Source organism: Momordica charantia, unplaced genomic scaffold (assembly GCF_013281855.1).
Source record: "Momordica charantia cultivar OHB3-1 unplaced genomic scaffold, Mcharantia_2.0 BLBB01000030.1, whole genome shotgun sequence".
Taxonomy (NCBI): Eukaryota; Viridiplantae; Streptophyta; class Magnoliopsida; order Cucurbitales; family Cucurbitaceae; genus Momordica; species Momordica charantia.
In genome coordinates this window covers 3,929-21,742 of record NW_028275186.1, presented here as the reverse complement: position 1 = coordinate 21,742, position 17,814 = coordinate 3,929, and the positions used below count along the sequence as shown (strand labels likewise).

General features: G+C 34.1%; 3 protein-coding genes and 1 long non-coding RNA gene across 4 annotated transcripts; 3 read left to right on the top strand and 1 right to left on the bottom strand.

Moving 5' to 3' along the window:
* The first annotated feature begins 97 nt into the window (after window positions 1–97).
* LOC148207914 (agamous-like MADS-box protein AGL103) lies at window positions 98–1,778 on the top strand. The gene is made up of 3 exons (XM_088118207.1): window positions 98–266; window positions 340–729; window positions 914–1,778. The coding sequence occupies exons 2-3, from the start codon at window positions 377–379 to the stop codon at window positions 1,539–1,541; spliced, it is 981 nt and encodes a 326-aa protein (XP_087974333.1). The 5' UTR covers window positions 98–266; window positions 340–376; the 3' UTR covers window positions 1,542–1,778.
* A 1,642-nt stretch (window positions 1,779–3,420) lies between these two features.
* Window positions 3,421–5,149, top strand: LOC111018394 (uncharacterized). Its single transcript, XM_022294449.2, has 3 exons — window positions 3,421–3,641; window positions 4,043–4,158; window positions 4,689–5,149. Exons 1-3 carry the CDS (start codon window positions 3,476–3,478, stop codon window positions 4,980–4,982), a joined length of 576 nt encoding a protein of 191 aa, XP_022150141.1. The 5' UTR covers window positions 3,421–3,475; the 3' UTR covers window positions 4,983–5,149.
* Window positions 5,150–5,295: 146 nt separating this feature from the next.
* LOC148207913 (uncharacterized) lies at window positions 5,296–6,446 on the top strand. The gene is made up of 2 exons (XR_015787589.1): window positions 5,296–5,490; window positions 5,864–6,446. It is a non-coding gene; the product is annotated as an uncharacterized LOC148207913 (long non-coding RNA).
* Window positions 6,447–9,733: 3,287 nt separating this feature from the next.
* On the bottom strand, window positions 9,734–13,343 carry LOC148207912 (protein TRANSPORT INHIBITOR RESPONSE 1-like). Its single transcript, XM_088118206.1, has 3 exons — window positions 12,600–13,343; window positions 11,086–11,578; window positions 9,734–10,993 (listed from the first exon to the last, which is right to left on the bottom strand). Exons 1-3 carry the CDS (start codon window positions 13,061–13,063, stop codon window positions 10,166–10,168), a joined length of 1,785 nt encoding a protein of 594 aa, XP_087974332.1. The 5' UTR covers window positions 13,064–13,343; the 3' UTR covers window positions 9,734–10,165.
* Between the last annotated feature and the right edge of the window lie 4,471 nt (window positions 13,344–17,814).

Sequence of the window (17,814 nt, the reverse complement as noted above, 5' to 3'; positions counted from 1 at the left end):
GCTTAATTAAGCTAATTATCTAAATCTCCATTTTGTAATAAATGATAAAATCGTCTCATTTGATTTTATTTGGGAATTTATTTTATTACCATAACGGTAAAAAACTTCTCTCTCTAAATTCTCTACTTCTTTCCTTTGAAGCAAATCTCCTCCCTTTGCTCTTCCTCCTCCGCCCCACCGCCGCCGCCTCTGCCGCCGCGGCTCGCCGTTCCTGCCTTGCCACGTGATATCATTGCGCTGCACGTGATCTTCTTCCAAAAAAAACTGTAAGTACCAAGTTCCTCTGTAAATTGCTTGATTTCAATATCACTTTTTGTGATAAAGTTTGTGTTTTGTTAGAGAAAAAGAACAGAGAAGAAATTTGATTTGTGGAATAATGGGGAGAGGGAAACTGTGCATGAAACTGATCTCCAATGAGAAATCTCGGAAGACGACTTTCTTGAAGCGAAAGAAAAGTTTGATGAGAAAAGCGTATGAACTCTCCACGCTCTGCGACATCCGCACCTGCGTTTTCATCTACGGCCCCAACCAGAACGACCGGTCTCCGGTCGAGGTTCACACTTGGCCGCCTTCTCGAGACGATGTCGATGACATGATCGCTTCTTATAGAGCCAATTGCCTCCATAAACGAGCTCGGAAGCCTTTCGATCTCCTCGACTTCTTCTCCGAGCGCAAGAAGAAGATCGAATGCGACATCTCTAAGCTTCACAAGGACCTTGCACAAGCCAGGTACGGCACGTGTCAACTATTAATTTGTTTGAGTACAACACGTGAGAGTGGGAGATCCAACTCATAATCTCTTGGCTAGAAATAAAAATCCATTACTAGGTGGCTTTGGCATGTGTCAATTAGGAAATAAATCACATTTAAATTACAGTTAAACCCAAAAAATTTGATTTAATGTTGATACTAGATTCCCGAAGTGGGACGAGCGCTTGGACTATCTATTGGAAGACCAGTTGCGGGTTCTAATGGCAGAATTGGACTCGAAGCTGGACGCGACAAAGAGAAGGATCGAGGTAGCGATGGAAGAGAATCTCGAGGAGGGGACGTCCTCGGGGAGCGGGCAAATAACCGTCAACGCAAACATGAAACAAGAACAAACGATGATGTTTGGGAGCTCCATAGGAGTGGAAACACAAACACATACCAATCTTATACCATACCAAAATCTTCAAGTCCAAACAATGGATCATCATGAACTTGTTGATCACAATAACCTCTCTCAAATTCAGTTGAATTATGGGAGTTTCCAAAGCCAAAATATTTACAATAATTTTCCAACAATGACCATGGAGAAGAGCCAAAATTATTACTCAATGTTCAACTATGGAGTTCCTCTTCCTGTTCCTGCATACTCAGTTCTTCCACTGCCATACATGCAGCTGAGTGATGATCAAGTGATGATGGCCAATGCTTCTTCAAATTCTCATCAGATGGGTTTGGCCAATAATATTAATGCTGCCTCTTCTCAGCTCAATAATGATCACTTTGATTATGTCAATTATGATCAGTATTTCATGAACACTAACAACTTCTAATCCATTACTAGAGCTTCATGAATTTTGTTTGTAGGGTTATTTGCTATTATCTTTTGGTTAGATTTGATGGAAGTTTGGACATTTTTGGGGTTAACTTTATAGATATATCTTTTTGTGTAACTTATGTTGACCAACGTAGGACTCGAATTCAAGACCTCATGGTTGGTGATACCACAAGATATAGACTCTTTTGAAGTTAACTTTATAGATATATCTTTTTTTATTTATTTTTTGAAATTGAATATCGTGTAACTTACGTTAATGAATCCTTAGTACTGGAATTCATTGTTTGGGCTAACAACATAATGATTAGTGTAGGACTCGAACATAAAACTTCATAGTAGGTAATACCACAAGGTTTCATGTCTTTGCTACTACATCATCTTTAAGACACAATTTTATAGATATATCTTACGGATTGCAAATATTGAATAAGAAGATAAGCGTGTTCGCCTTTGTATGTAGTGTGTTTTTATTGCATTTAACTAATAAGTGAGAAAAGTGTGTATAATAATAAAGATATTCTTTTTGAAGTTCAATAAATACAGGATTGAAGATTAAACCTCCTAACTTTAGGAAAAATAATATAAGTCTTATTCCTATGTTTTGGATGAATTATATCTCTTGTTGGTATCTACATGATTTTTCTTTTTAATTATTTTAAAAATTTGGACCCAAAACAATTAACTATCGTGATTAAGATGGTACCATTTTTAATAATGATTGTAATTATAAGACTGTTCAAGAAATAACTTGAAAATTAATCTTCCAAGTTGGATCGGAGAATTTTAAAAGTATAGAAAGTAATTGGAAGTTTTATTTAATAACAAATTAGATCCAAAATTTGATGGGAAGGGCACAAATACACATAAATATAATATAAAAATATCAATTTTAAATGTGAATTTAGAAACGTATATTTATACTTTGGATAACTGTTGCAATTTAGTGTCAAAATTTTCATTTAAAAAATTGTTAGGAAAAAATATTCATCAAATGTGTTAAAAAAAACATAAATTTTGATATGAAATGGATAGGATTTAAACAAAAAAGACCATTAAAGTTAAATTTTTTACTCTCTTAAATTTAAATATTTTGACAAGGTTATTTAATGGGGGATTTTAGGAATTAATTAAAACTTTAATTTTTATTTGTATTAAATTAATAAATTTTTTGTAGAATTTTTTTTGTTTAAATTAATAGGCCGTAAATCAGCAGAAATTGAATAAACAGATAAAAATTATAATATTTATGTAAGTTTGAAGTTATGAATTTAAATTTATTTCTTGAAATTCATGTTCAAATAAAAACAAGTCAAAATCTGGATCATGGTTCTAAATATCTATTGACATGTCAACATTTACATCAACATATCCATATTTTTATACGTTCGACATCGATACGAGGAGTAAATCGACATTTCCATTATAGTACAAAAAAATTGACAAAATATAAAAAAAAAAATCAACAAGATGTCACTAATATATACGTAATATTAATATTAATTATTTTTAACTAATTTTAGAAATAGGAAAATGTTTATTTGTTAATTTAAATATTTGTTACAATTTTTTTAATTTTTCTAACTTTTAGAGAAATATCCATTGACATCGACATTTTATCCATATTTTCATCAATGTTTTCAATAAATTGAAATTTTGATATTTTCACATTTGAAATCTTGATCTGGATTTGAAAAAAAATATTTTATTCCAAAACTTTTATTTTAAAGGGCATTAAAGTACAATCTATGGGAAAAGTAGACAACCAAAAAAAAATTATGTTAACAAGAGTTGTAACGTTTCGAATTGTAATTGGACGTGTTTTAAACTTATCGAACATCCGACCGCAGAGAATCACTACCCGGCCTTCCCCTGGTCCTCGGCTTCCGTCTCTGATTTGCCCTAATTGTTCACAGTTGCAGTCAATCAACGATGAAGAAGCGCACTGGAAACGACGAACAGAATGGTCCGAAACCAAAATTTGTGAAGAACAAGAACAAGATCAAGAACATGAAACGGTTGGGTGGGAAGGGCCTTTCGCTAGAGGCGTTTGCGAATGCGAAATCGAGTAGCGATTACTATAATCCAGCTTTGATAAGTATGATATTGCTTAACTTTACTTAACTTTTACTTCTTTCTGTTTTGATTGCCGGTATTTAGCCCTGGGTTTTTGTTATTGCTCGCTCTTCTGTAGTTCTGTGAAACCTAGGTTTGGGTTTCTATGTTTAATCGTCTAACAAGTGGCGTCGTGAATTTGATACGTGCTTTGAAGTGTTTTGGGAATTCCGATTTTGGGGCGGAAAATGATAATTGTAGAGAAAAAATTGCATTCGTGTGTTCAATCTAAATCTAGTTTGATGGTTTGTTATACGGAATTTGATATTTGGGTATTACAGACTGAAAACATGTGAATTTGTTCTGGTAATATGCTGGGTTGTAAATTTAATGCTCCTTCTGAGTGCTTGACTTTGAATCTCATATATGTAAATCTGTGTGCAGAAAAGCAAAGAGAGTTCTATAAGAATGCTAAACATGTTGGCAAGTACAAGAAGTTAGTAAAGAAACAGAATCAGCAGAATGAGAAGTCCTCTAGCTCAACTGTTGGACTTGTCCAGGTAGGACCATTATGATAAGTTTTTAATACCTCCTAAAATTTCAATTATGTTTGTTTAGCTACAATTATTGGTGAGCTTTTTTTTTGGAACATTACTTGGTGAGCCTTGAGAGCCCTTTTTTCGGAAAACTGAAATATTTCATATGACAATCTGCTGCAAGTTTTCCTGCATAGAGAGAGAGTGGAGCCTTGTTTCTTTTTGTTTCTTGAAGTTATTTGAGGTGCCTCTGTCACTATTTTATGAGTGTGATTTGAGTACAGACCATGAACCCAATGGAAAAAGGATTGAATGAGAGATGCATATTCAAAATGTGTATGTCCCCACGGGTTCAAAATACATTTTACGATTTCTCTCTCATACATCCAATCATGTAGAATTAACAGCCACACTGTTCCTATCTCAAATAATTTCTTGAACCCAGTGAGCATCTGTCTTATTCCATTATTGTTATGAAAAGAATAATATGATGTGTATAGAATGTTCTTCCGCTTGAACTATGGAGTGATTCTTTTTCTTACCCGTTATTAAAGGGTGAAGACGAAGCTCAGTACAAGAATCATACGAATGGAAGATGTGGGAAAGAAAGGAATAAAGGCGTACCTAGTCTTCAGGGGCTGTATGAGAGGAAGCATCAAGAGAAAGAGAAAGCAAGAATGGAGAAAGAAGCTAATATTGCAGCAAAAAAGGAAGAACGAGAAAGGGCTAAAGCTAGACGAAACTCCACGAGGGAGAAATTGTTCAAAAGGACACAAAAAGGTCAGCCAGTTATGAAGTACCGGATCGAGCATCTTTTGGAGACTATTGGAGCCTCAACGAACCACTGAGTTCGGTTGTTTCTTACTCGAGTTTGTGAAAGAAGTTTCTTTTGTCGCTCTAGGGTGTATATTTCACTTTTGTACTTTTCTAGTTTGGTTTATTGTATACAATCAAATTCTAGAGTATTAATTTACAATGGAATCCAAATGAGATCCATATTATATATGCTTTGATATGATCATATTGCCGGCCCTTGGTTAAGGTTTTGGATTTTAGTGAAATGTTCAATAAGAAAATATTCCTATCTTTTGCTGTTGGTGTTGAGACACGTAAAGTCTCTTTGCAGAGCAGTTGGGTGGGGCATCCAATACTATAGTTGAGTTATAAAAAGAACCTTAAAAACTTTTTCATATTCTATTTCTACACTCCCTGCTCGTTTTTAACGCTATGTTGTTACCTTTTCAGGATCAATTGTGAGGTTGAAAATCGTATCCCGAAGTTCTCCTGACTTCCCAAGAATCGAGCTTCATAGGATGAAAGAATTCATGACAAGACATGGATGACTTGTGTTACCACGTAACTCTCTCTCTCTCTCTCTCTCTCTCTCTCTCTCTAAACTCATTAATATACAATTACGTGGTTTGATTAGAAGCTTTTGAAAACGCTGTGCACCCAAGTAAATAAGGAAAGAGATGTGAATACAAAGGTTAAACGAGCATTCCACAACGTAGAAAGCCACCGGAATTGTTGGATGTTTGAGACGCATCAATCACATGAAGGTTTTTAGAGAATGAAACAATTCAGTATCCTCTCTTATTATTATTGGTTTCTGATGAAAAATTAAGATTATCTAACATATTACAGTATCAAATAAGATTCTGAAATGGAAAGTTGAATCTACAATCAAACATACATATAACATATCATAAAACAAACTTGGAAGGTTCAGGATGATCGGATCGGAGTTGAATCTCATGGGCAGCGTGGCACGAGGATAACTCGGCGCGGTTGAGGCTGGCAGATGACCATGAGGGTTAAAGCTATAACAATGACCATCAGAACTCCCGTTAGATCCAATCCATCATCACCACCATCTGCGCAACAAAGCTTCCCCATCAGATTTACAGAGCAGAAGCCTTCTTCTCCAACAAACCTCAAATGTGAGCCTCTTGAATCCTTTCCTCTGGTTAATAAAGAAATAATTATACTGATAATGCCAATAGCTGACCTAAAAGGGGGGCCCTATATGACGAGTGGACTTTAGAAAAGTCTTGGTCTTTGTTAATTATTTTCAAGTTTTTTAGCGTGGGAATTGGGTGTAGTTGCCTTATTTTTTTTTCCCTTTATTCTTCATTGTTTTGTTTATGAAGGGGAAAAAAAGGGTCACCCTTTGATTAATAGGGTCCGAACTCGAGTTTCCTACTCGGCTTTGGCTCGGAGTTTATGTAGGAATGAGATGTTTAAGAATGGATGATGATTTTACTTGAAATTTTACAAATATTTACGAGAGTAAGATTGAAATTGGTGATTAATTTGAGGAAAAATTGCATAGATCAAGTAATGCAAGCTGAAATTGTAAATTTGATAAGGTAAAATCAAACCCATTTTGTGTTTATAACTTAACTAATTCAATTAAATTTACCAAAAGTTTTTTATTGAATTCTTTAATTAGTGAAATTGGAATATAATATAATGAAAACCAACTTTGATGGTTCTAGGAGGAGCTTGATTTTTCTTTTCTTTTCTCCCACTCTCGAAGGATTTTTAATTAGGAATCTTTATTAGGTATTGAAGATTTTTGAAGGATTTTTAATTAGGTGTTGGTCATTTTTAAAAGGTTTTTAATTACAACTCTTAATTGGGTGTTGGCAATTTTAAATTTGTGTACTTACACTTGAAAAGAAAGTTTAAACGATTAAGAAAGAATTAGTTTATATATAGTTTGAAATTGTGTTTTGACAGTAACGAGATATTAAAAAAAAAAAATTGAAGTGTAATAAATTTTTAAACCTTAAATTAGGTTTCGAAGTCTTTTTATCTTTCAATTTTGTGTCAAATAAAAAATATGACTTAGAGACATTTTTTAGAATTCAAATAACTATCAGACACAACAAAATATGATTTTTAAAAATGTACAATAAATTAGGGACCCGTTCGGCACAAAATAAAAAATTCATGAATTTATTAGAGAATTCTATTGAACGAACGTAATATTGAGGTTGATGGGCAATTTGGATGTTTATTTAGGTTTAGAACTCTCTCTTTTTTTCCCGAGATATAAACCAAGACAACAAATATCGAGCATACGACGATGCTGCCCGTTTTCATTTGGTGGAAGTCCCTGATAGAGGAAAGAAAATTTGAAGACTTGTTAAAAATAATATTCAAACACGAGAATGGGTAAGAAGCATAATAGTAAATCATGAGGTAGGTATTAATGTGGAAATGGATATTTCATATGCATTTCCTCCCAAGAAAACTGCTTTGGTCTCATTTAGGTACTTTGTTCAACCATTGGTTGATTGTGCTTCATCAAATTCTCCCTTCCAAGTTTTACAATATCCAGCAATAATTCAACGAACCTAAATATAGTTCAATTGATTTAAGTACCATACATCCATTTTATAGGTTAGATATTTAAATTCATACCTTACATTTGTTCGGCTAAAAAGGAACTAAATTAACAAATTTCACTATTCAATAATGATAGATTTAATTGTTAAATGATATGATAGTAAATTAATATTTAGTTTTGAATTAGTTAGCATTACATAGGATAAAAAAAAAAAAGAATTTTTGGGCATCCCTAATAAAATCGCCATCGAAAACAATTCTCATTCAAGGAGCTTTTTTATAGAGAAAAGGTAGAGGATTATTAAAATATGTTAAATTATAAACTTAGATGATTGTTTGTTCAATTATTCAACTTTAAACGTTTTAATTGCGTTACTTAACTTTCAATTTTAATTCTAATAGATGCCGTTGGCGTGCACCTATTGAACCGGCAACAAATATTACGATTTATAACGTATTCTTCCTTCCCATCCTCCCCATCAGAGCTTGCTTATCTTTATTTTACTCAATCTTCTTCTTTATCACAATCAACTAAATCATCAATCATCAATTGTTAGTCCAATCAATGCATCAAAAGTATACTATTTACTCAACAATATTAATAACGGACTTATTAAAATCAAAACAAAAGTTCAAAAGACACAATCAAAATGGTAGACAAAACTGCCAAGTTCAAGAAATGATTTAGTCCCCAAACATTAACTTATAACGATTTAGCCCTTCAGCTGTAATTTATAACAATTTAATCTATAAGATTAAAATTTATATCAGTCACTATCATCAAAATTATTGTTAAGATCTGATAGAATTTCTTATGTGTAGATAGATAAATCGACAAGGTATCTATAAATTACAAGTGCTATGAGATTTTTTACCGATGAAAATTAAACTATTGCAGTTTTAAATTATAGAAACTAAATTATTACATTCTAAAATTCAAATCACATGGGGTTAAAAGCACATTAGTTGTCATCTCTTTATCATTTCACTCCTAAAAACCCACTGAGTATACTAAAAATGTAGTAAAAAATTAATTTGTTCAAGGCAAAATTTCTGTTATCATTAAAAATAGATAATGATCATATAAATTTGCTAAGTGTTTGAATTAGTGTTCTATTTGTCACTGTTTTTATGTGACAAAAAAGCGTACAATGATCATATAAATTTGCTAAGTGTTTGAATTAGTGTTCTGTTTGTCACTGTTTTTATGTGACAAAAAAGCGTACGCATGAGTTAAAAACACACTAGTTTCCATCTCTTATCATCTCTTAAAAGCACTCTAAAATTTTATAGGTTAAAAAGCACTTTTGGTCTTTGTATTTTCGCTAAAGTAACGATTTAGTCTCTCAACTTTAATTTGTTATGGTTTAGTCCTTGTATTTAAATTTGGTAACAATTTAGTCCTTCAACCTTAATATGTAACAATTTAGTCTTTGTAATTTAAAGTTGACAATGATTTAGTCCTTATCGTAAAACTTTTTTATTAAGTTTCTTATATATATAGATTGATAAACTGAAGAGAAACTAAACATGTTTATAAATTTAGAAAGCTTAAATTGTTATATGATAAAATTTAACACTTACTAGAGATCGTGAGCTCGGATTCCAACCCCTACTAAAAAGAAACATAATCAGTATTTAAATGAGATAAAGAACATTAAGTTAATCATTTAGAGAGGAAAAGAGAAGTATAATGACTAATGGAAAGTGTATAAATAAATATATATAAAAGAAAAAGGGAATTAAGAGAATGAAGAAGAGAAGAGGCAACGTGTGGGCATCATCAACCAATAAATCTGTCTGCAATTTGACAAACCACAAACCCACTTTTTCACAGAAAACAGATTCGTCTCTTTGACCTGCTTTTTCCTTTTTCCCCACATTTCAAAATCTGCCCCTCTCTCTCTCTCTTGCCCTACTTTCAAATTTCTCTCTCTCTCTCCTCTAAATCCTCTGCTTGTTTGGAAATATCATCAGGTGTTTTTGCTTCTTCTGCTGCTAAATACAGAAACCCATCAACCAAAATGAAGAAAAAACTGAGTCAGCTTCATGAGAAAAAGAGACCCAAAAAGAGAAGATTCCAAACAGTCTCAACAGAACACATTCTTTATGCCTTTTTGTTTACCATATCATCACCACCTTCTGAAATCTCTGGTTTTATCTCAAAGGGTTTGTAATAATCCATTACGGTATTCGGGATTCGACCGACAGAATAATGAACAAGACAATGAGAAACCAAGAAGGATTTAGAAAGGACAAGAACAAAGAGTTCTGTTGAGATCTGAAATGAATGTCTAATTAACATACAATCAAAGGGCAAAATAATCTGGCCATAGTATACACGGCAACTACGAATTCACCATAAATCAGTTTCGGGTGCGGTACAATTGAAGAAAAGGAAGAAGAAGAGGAAAAAGAAGAAGGAACTTCACTATCTTTATTGATGACTAAATGCTGTCTATTCCCCCCACAGCTCAGCCAAAGTATAAAATGAATGGCAATGGAATGGAATGGAGTTGCTCTGCCTCTGAAAATGGTAAATGTACCTCCTCACTCCATTTAAATTAGAGCTGCAAATTAGGTTATTGACACAGAGAACTACATTAGGAGCAGTAAATAGCAGGAAGGGCCATATGTACCTACCATCTTTCATTCCCATTATGTGAGCTTTCACTTACTAGGGCTTCGATCCCGGGTTGGCGAGAGTTGCATCAAGCCTTAGAGCAGAATCTCCGTCCAACATCCATACGAAACCAGGCATGTCGAACCGATGCCCAGCAACAGTTCGGTATATGTAAAGTCTCTCAACGGGACAACTTTCAGGCCTTGTATTTGGGGGACCCCTCTCATCTATAACTTCGACGTTAAGTTTGGGAAGCTTCTGAGCTAACAATTTGCATGCTCCAAAACTCACCGAGCAAGAAGACATCCAAAGGGATCGCATTGTCTCGAGCTTTGCAGCATTGGCCAAAAGAGCTTTATCGCCAAAAGGACAGTCCCTAATCTCCAGCTTGCGGAGACTATCGCATCCTGACAACACATGGTGAAGTCCTAAATCAGTATCGCCAGCAAATGCCACAGATAGCATCTCTAGCTTCTTGCCATAAGTTCCTATAAGCTCGAAAACTCGATCAGTAAGAAGACCAGAAAGAGAAAAGCGCTGCAGATCTTTGCAATGCTCAACAATGGCACCAAAGCCTACATCAAGTGGCATATTTGTGAGGTAGTCAGGAGTTCCTGGCTCCATAATACATAGACGAAATCGAGTCATGTTCGGGCGATTCCTGGCAATGGTCACTAAAGCAGCATTTGTCATTTGACGACAGAAGTACAGAACAGATTGTAGCTTTGAGCAACCTTCAGAAACAGAGATGAGACCCTGTTCTGTGAGAGAGACATTTGGTTCTCGTCCATAAGGTTCGGAGGGAAATACTCTTAATTCCCGAAGATCCTTGCATGTATCTGCAAGTACTTCAAGGCCAGCGTCTTCAATGTAATCCAGCACCTGCAGTTACAATGCATCTTGAATTTAAGAACATAATAAAGACTAAAATGCAATAATAGAATGGGAGAAAAGTTGTAAGAAAAAAGAGATACCCAAAGCTTCTGCAAATTATGACATTGACTGATAAGCTTGGTAAGATCGTCACTTTGAATTATAGCTTCACTTAAGTTTAAGGATGTTAGCCGAGAGCAAGTCGGATAAACAGAAGGAAGGTATGCAGGGACGACGTCCCAAAATCCAGATAGACACTTCAGTTCTGTGCAGTTTGAAAATGCTCCAATTAAGTTGGAAAAAACATCAGATCTCATGTCTGCTGTGTAACATCCAGCACCAAACTCAACCAGTTGAGGTGCGTGACGAAGTAGGTTAGCTTGCCTAGCAAGGGGAACAGGACGATTGAGCCGCAGTGTCTGTAAGTTTGGACACCTCTCCACGAGACGCTCCAATGCAGAAAAACTCACCTCAGACTGCAAACAAGTAATATTGAGGGATACTAGTGACGTATATGAATCAGGAAAATGGCTGAGCCAATGTCCATTCAGATCATCAACATCGCTATCTCGCAAGTCCAAGACTTTCAAATTCCTGAATCAGCCAACAACGAACCATATAAAAACACATAATAGAAACTTCAAAAGGTTTAAAGACAGAAACACTTACAAATAAGCAAAACCCACCCCCCTTCAATGATAAATAGGAATAGCGAAAAAGAAAAACCTCTTCCAAATTGCCACCCGTCTCTCCATTTTCAAGAACTATGCAACTAAAAGAACTTCCAGTTCTTAACTCTGAACTCGAGGATACAGTAGTACAACCTATATAACAGATTCTATTCAAGTAAGGTAGTTCAAATTACCCTAACCATTATCAAAACATTTCAATTAATAAATAACAGTCTCCTAAACCAACTAACTTATAAGGCAAGATAATAGATGTGATACGACTTTACCGCAAATTATCAATTCATTCATCTCAGATCTTCTAGAAAACAGAAACATGAAGTCCAAAACAGAATTAAAGGTCAAGGAAGCAACAAATAACTAGATAAGATTTATAATATCGTTAACCATCACAGTATACCTAAACTGATTGAGGGTATGATTTGGTAAAAAGCACAGAGAAGTAAACCGGACCGATGGATCCAAAAGCCGGATGAAAGCAACAGCTTCTTATCCTCCTCAACCTCCCGCCCCTCCTTCCAAAACCCCAAAAAGTGGAAAGAAAAATCAAATGGCGAAATGACTAAATCTACTCATCCAAGTAATTACAGGGCTACCGCACATAGAAGAACCAGTCATTCCCAGTGAGCCCAGCTCGAGCTCAGCCCAATGGTGTTCTTACTCATCCCACCCAAAATAAAATCTGAGCGAAGAGAAATTCTGTATATGAGAAAAGAGAACCAAGAGCAAGAGCAAGAGCAAACCAAAAAAAAAAAAATAAAGGATTAAACTGAGGAAAATCCCTGGGGGAGGCACCGAAGTAAAAGCCCAAAACTTGGAGCTCTCAAACACAATGTTCACTCCGACTTCCTTTTGCCAGTTTTAAACCCTCATAACAAAGCAAATCAACCAAACGTAACCCAAAACCAAAACCAAAATCAACAAACCTGCAGTTGGCAGCAATGACTGCAAGTCCATCAGTACTGAACCCCTCACACGTCGACAACACAAGGACCTTAAAATTCTTAAAAGACTTGGAAATGAGCTCCAAGCTCTCGTCCGTAACCACCATTCGCTTCAACCTGATCTCCTCGAGCCAAGGGTACGCAGACGCCATAGCCACGATCCACGGTTGAACATACCCACCCCACCCCTCCGGCACCAAACTGAAGTCCGCGAAGTGCGGCTTCCCCTTCAGCTCCACAGATCTCACCTCCGGGAACCGCCGTATGACAATCCCAGGACTCACCGCGTAGCAGTTCCCAACGAAAATCCGCTTCCTACACCACCTCTCAATCTCGTACCACGACTTGCACACCATCGAGATCGAGTTCCGGTCCTTCTGACACTTAATAAACGAGAACACATGCTCCATCACATCCTCCGGAAACGCACTCGCCATTCTCAGCATATCAGAAACTTTTTGCCCTAAAATTTCCTTCCCTCACCCCCCAAAATGTCGCAGCCCCCGCCGCCGCTTCCTCCAACCCCGCACCAGATTTCGCAAGAACAACAACAAAAAAGGTAGAGAGAACGCGCGCGCAACAACAGAAGAGAAGCCTTAGCTTAGATCTGGGAAGACGCCATTGACAACCTCAACAGAAGTAGAGAGAGAAACAGAGGAGAGAGAGAGGATAAGGTCTTTTTTTTTCTTTTCTTTTTTGCTCTCTTTTTTAATGCTGAGCTGAGCTAGTGAGGTAAAGAGTTTAACCAGGGTTAAATAGTAGCGGGCAGCTTTGTGGGGCAGGCGGAGATATTCATCGACGAACCAGAAAGAGCCACGTCGGTTTGAAGGGAATCGGACCGTCGGATGGGACAGAAATCTTATCCGGTGGCGGAAAAAGAGTAGCCGCAGAAAAAATGGTGCGGTGGAAGGCAGGAACTTATCGTGTCGCGCCAACGAGAAACTGGAGGCGGTATCTCGGGAGAGAAAATATCGGGACGAGAATAACGGGTTTTGATAAAGTGTTACGTTGACGTACCAAAAGGAGTAGTCGAGTGTGCGGGGGGAAGGAATCTAATGATTCGGATTGCACGGCTGGATCTGAGAGATGTGTGGGGCCCACACACGATAACCGGGCAAATTTTGATTTTGATTTTAATTTTAATTGTAAACTTTTTTTTCTTTTTTAATTTGTTTTATAAAATAAAATGATTTTTTAAGAAATTGGGTTGATTTGATGTGAACTCTGGTATGATGACATCAAGACCGTCCAATCATGTGGATTGACTGTTTCGTCCGACGATTCATACCATTGATCATCACTTCATTAATTATATATAATAACTATAATGATTTTTTATAAAGAATTTCAATTGAAAGTTGATTTTTTTTAGTACAATATTGTGGAGGTGGGGGTTCGAACTTATAACCTTCTAATAAGAGATAGGTACCTTAACCATTTGAACTATGCTCGATTTGGTATTGAATGTCGATTTAAATGTGAGAAAAATATAAAATAAAAATAAACCCCTCTTGTTTTGTATTTCTTTTTTTTTATTTACATTTTCATTGATTCAGTTGTAAATAAAATTTGATTAAATATTGTGCTCAAATGAATTTATTGAATTATCCTGCCAAATTCGAGGGTCTAGTTTGATATTGATTGAAATTTAAAATGGAATTAAAATAGAATATTAATGGGTTAAAAGCGAAATGGATATTTTGTTGGTGTGGAAATGGTTGTTTTTTTAATATAAATTTTATTTAAAAAAAAAAGAGTATGAGTTTTGTGAAGTTGTCATTTTGTTATTCAAACAAATTAATTTGTTTATAAATTTAAATAATCCCAGTCTACACTTGTGAAACAACAACAATCTTAACCAACCATAAAAAGGCATGAGAAAATGAAACAAAAATAAAATCCTTCCAATAACATAGGAGAAATTAAATTTGTGTTTTTATTTTCTTAAAGAATGATGAGAAAATGAGAGAAATAATAGTGGACTACAATAAGGGCAAAAATATAAAATAACAAATAGCAAAAAAAGAATATTTGCAATATGATAACTTGATAAGTCGAACAAAGACAAGCACGAATTTTAATTTTTAAATTCCAATTCTTGCACTAATTTTCTAGATCCAATATAGAAATGCTTTATTAGCAATATTTTTATAAAAAAATAATTAGAATTTAAAAAGTGTACAAACAAACAAAAAAAAATATATATATATATATATACCATTTTATTTTGTATCATTAATAATAAAATGGATATAGTTCAATATATTAAGATATTATTCACTTTCGAGTTAAAAAATTCAAATCTTTTCATCTTTGTTTAACTTTGAAAATATCATTAATATCATATAACTAAAAACTGTGGAGTAGAGTAGAAAGTAAAATCAAAATCATAACAAAATATATTCGACGTCCCCATCCCGACCCCGACCCCTCTACTCTAACTAAATTCAGAATCTCTCATTTGAATTAAGGAGCCACCATATCATATAATTTTGTCATCTCTTTATAAGACCGGATATTCAAGGCGAAAACTATTATTTTCAGAATTATTAATGAACCTGAATAAATAAAAAAAAAGTATATTATTATTATTAGTATTATTATTATACAATTCACGACACCTGATTTTACGTAAATTACGAAAAAGCCCACACGTTACATCTCAATCAAAGCCCCTCCCTCCCCTACCCCTTTTTCCCCGCGTTGTACGGACGAAAGGTAAATATGCAGATTTCGAGGCTGCAAATGGACAAAAATTAAAAAATAATAATAATAATTCATTAAATTAAAAGAAAATATATTACTATTATTTTTATCTTTTGGTTTAAATTTGCTTTTCTTTTTCCTTTTTCACAGTTAACAGTTAAAAAGCGAAAAGAGATCCCCCATAGTTACTGCAGGGGCAGGCGAGGGCGATAAGGAATGACGAAAATACCCTCGCCACGTCGCTGTAGACGGAGGGTAATTTGGTCCGTTGGAGAAGAGGATATTGTATTATGGAGCTGCGATGGTTCAGCATGGAGTGCATGGACCTGTCCCTTTTATGTCCAAAAGCTGAGAGGCTGCGATCGACGGTCCAGATCGAGTTTCGCTTCGATGGATCATCTTGGCCGTTGGATGCTCCCTTGGTGGGCGTCCTTATCGATGGCTACCTGGAAGCCTTGTCGCTATCCTAAACTGTTTTTTAATAGAATTTAATTCTTTTTGTAACCAATAATATATATCAATATCTCTTTTTCTAAAAATACATATTATATTTCTTTTTCATATTTCATTTTCATATTTCCAAATAATATCATTTTAAAATTTTTTTATTGGAATTTTGTTTTATTAAATTATTTATTTGTTACAACTTATTGGGGAATAGTACATTTATTAACTAAGAGTTGTGATTATTGTAAAATTTAGCTATTTTCTCTTCTTTTTTTTCAATTCAATACACAGCATTCAAATTGGGTTTTAATTCTTTATTTATAATCTCATATTCAAGTATTTATTAGAAGAGTCTAGTTAATTATATCTTAGATATTCGTCAGAGCTTATTTAATAACATCATTGTCGACCAGCTCTTTTCTATCATTTAATTGAGTATGAGCACAACGTCTCTCAAGTTTCAACCACTATGTTGTCAAGTTGAATTATTTTTTCTTTTTCATTTCTTAACACAATGACATCGACTAGTGAAATTCTACCACACACAAACGAATAACAATAAATAACGAGAAAAAAAACAGATTACATCAAAAGATTAACAACGACAGCTTCTTTTATAGTTCTTTATAACATCCTTTTGATGGGTCTCTTTGAATTCTCTCTCTATTTTTTCCTTTTTTACTGTCGGTAAAAAATGAAAGAAATAGAAAAAAGAAAGACATTGACCCTTAAGTTCTACCGCAATCAAACAAATAGCAAAAAATGACAAAAAATAATTAAAAAGATTAATAATTAATTTATAGTGAGTTGTCTTGCACGTAGGGGTCAATATTTAATTAGTTTTTAAAACGATGATTAAGACCTAAATTACGCTATTTTGATTAATAAAATAGTGTTAGAAATAATATTAAAAAATAAATTAAGTGAAATTAATTAACATCCCCACGCATGGTTTCTCCGGGAATCTCTCTTACACTCGAACGCAGAAGATTACTTAAAAAAACACATTAAGATTGTTATTTTAATTTTGTAAACTAAATAAATTATAAATAAATGGCTAAATGTTTGATTTTGTATATAATGTCGGTTCCATTTTCAACTTCCTTTTAGATCTTTTAAACTTTTTTTTTTTCAATCTAAGTCATTAATTTTCCTTGTATTACAATTTTCAAATAAATTGTACCTTCTAACTTTCTTTATGCGTAATATTTAAATTTAAAAAACTCAAAAAAATAAATTAGAGAAGAAAAAAAAATTTATAGTCTCTTTGCCCTGACTTTTAACGATAATGATTTCAACCTATAACATTTTTAGAAGGTATTTTATACTAATTAGTTGAACTACTCACATCAGCAAATTTTCCTATAATTTCCTATAACATAATTTAATAAAAATAAATATATATACCTATAAAATAAAAAACATGGTCATCATCATATTACATTTCTCATAATAAACTCAGCCTATTGAAAACGGCTCATTGTTATATGAAATGAACCATTCAAAATGTTATTATACTAACAATAGTCAGGAGAATAGCATTATTTTTGGTCGTAAATGGACAAAATTTTACTTTCTAACTTTTTTTTATGTATAATCTTTAAATTCTAAAAATTTTGTTTAAATTGCAAGAAGGTAAAAAGAGAGCTATGATCTCTATCCTTCTTTCCTTGCCTGGCCTCAACAGTAGTCACCTCTTATATATTCTGGTAATTCAAATAGAATGACTATCGGTAGTCATAGGCTCGAACATTTTATATGTATAATATTTCTATTTTAAAAGTCTAGAGGAGCAAATTAGAGAGCACGGCAAACTCTTAAGTATTTTATGTACTTTTTGAATCACGAGGATGTAAGAAGCGGACTATGACATCCTTCGTTCCTTCTCTTCGCTGTGACCTCTTCTTAGGCTCGCAAATAAAAATATTTAATGGACAAAAGAGTCCATATATAAAAGATGATATTAACATTGTTTCAAAATTAGGGACCACGTTAAAAAATGGAGGGATATTAGAGACTAAATTATATATTAAAAGAGATATTA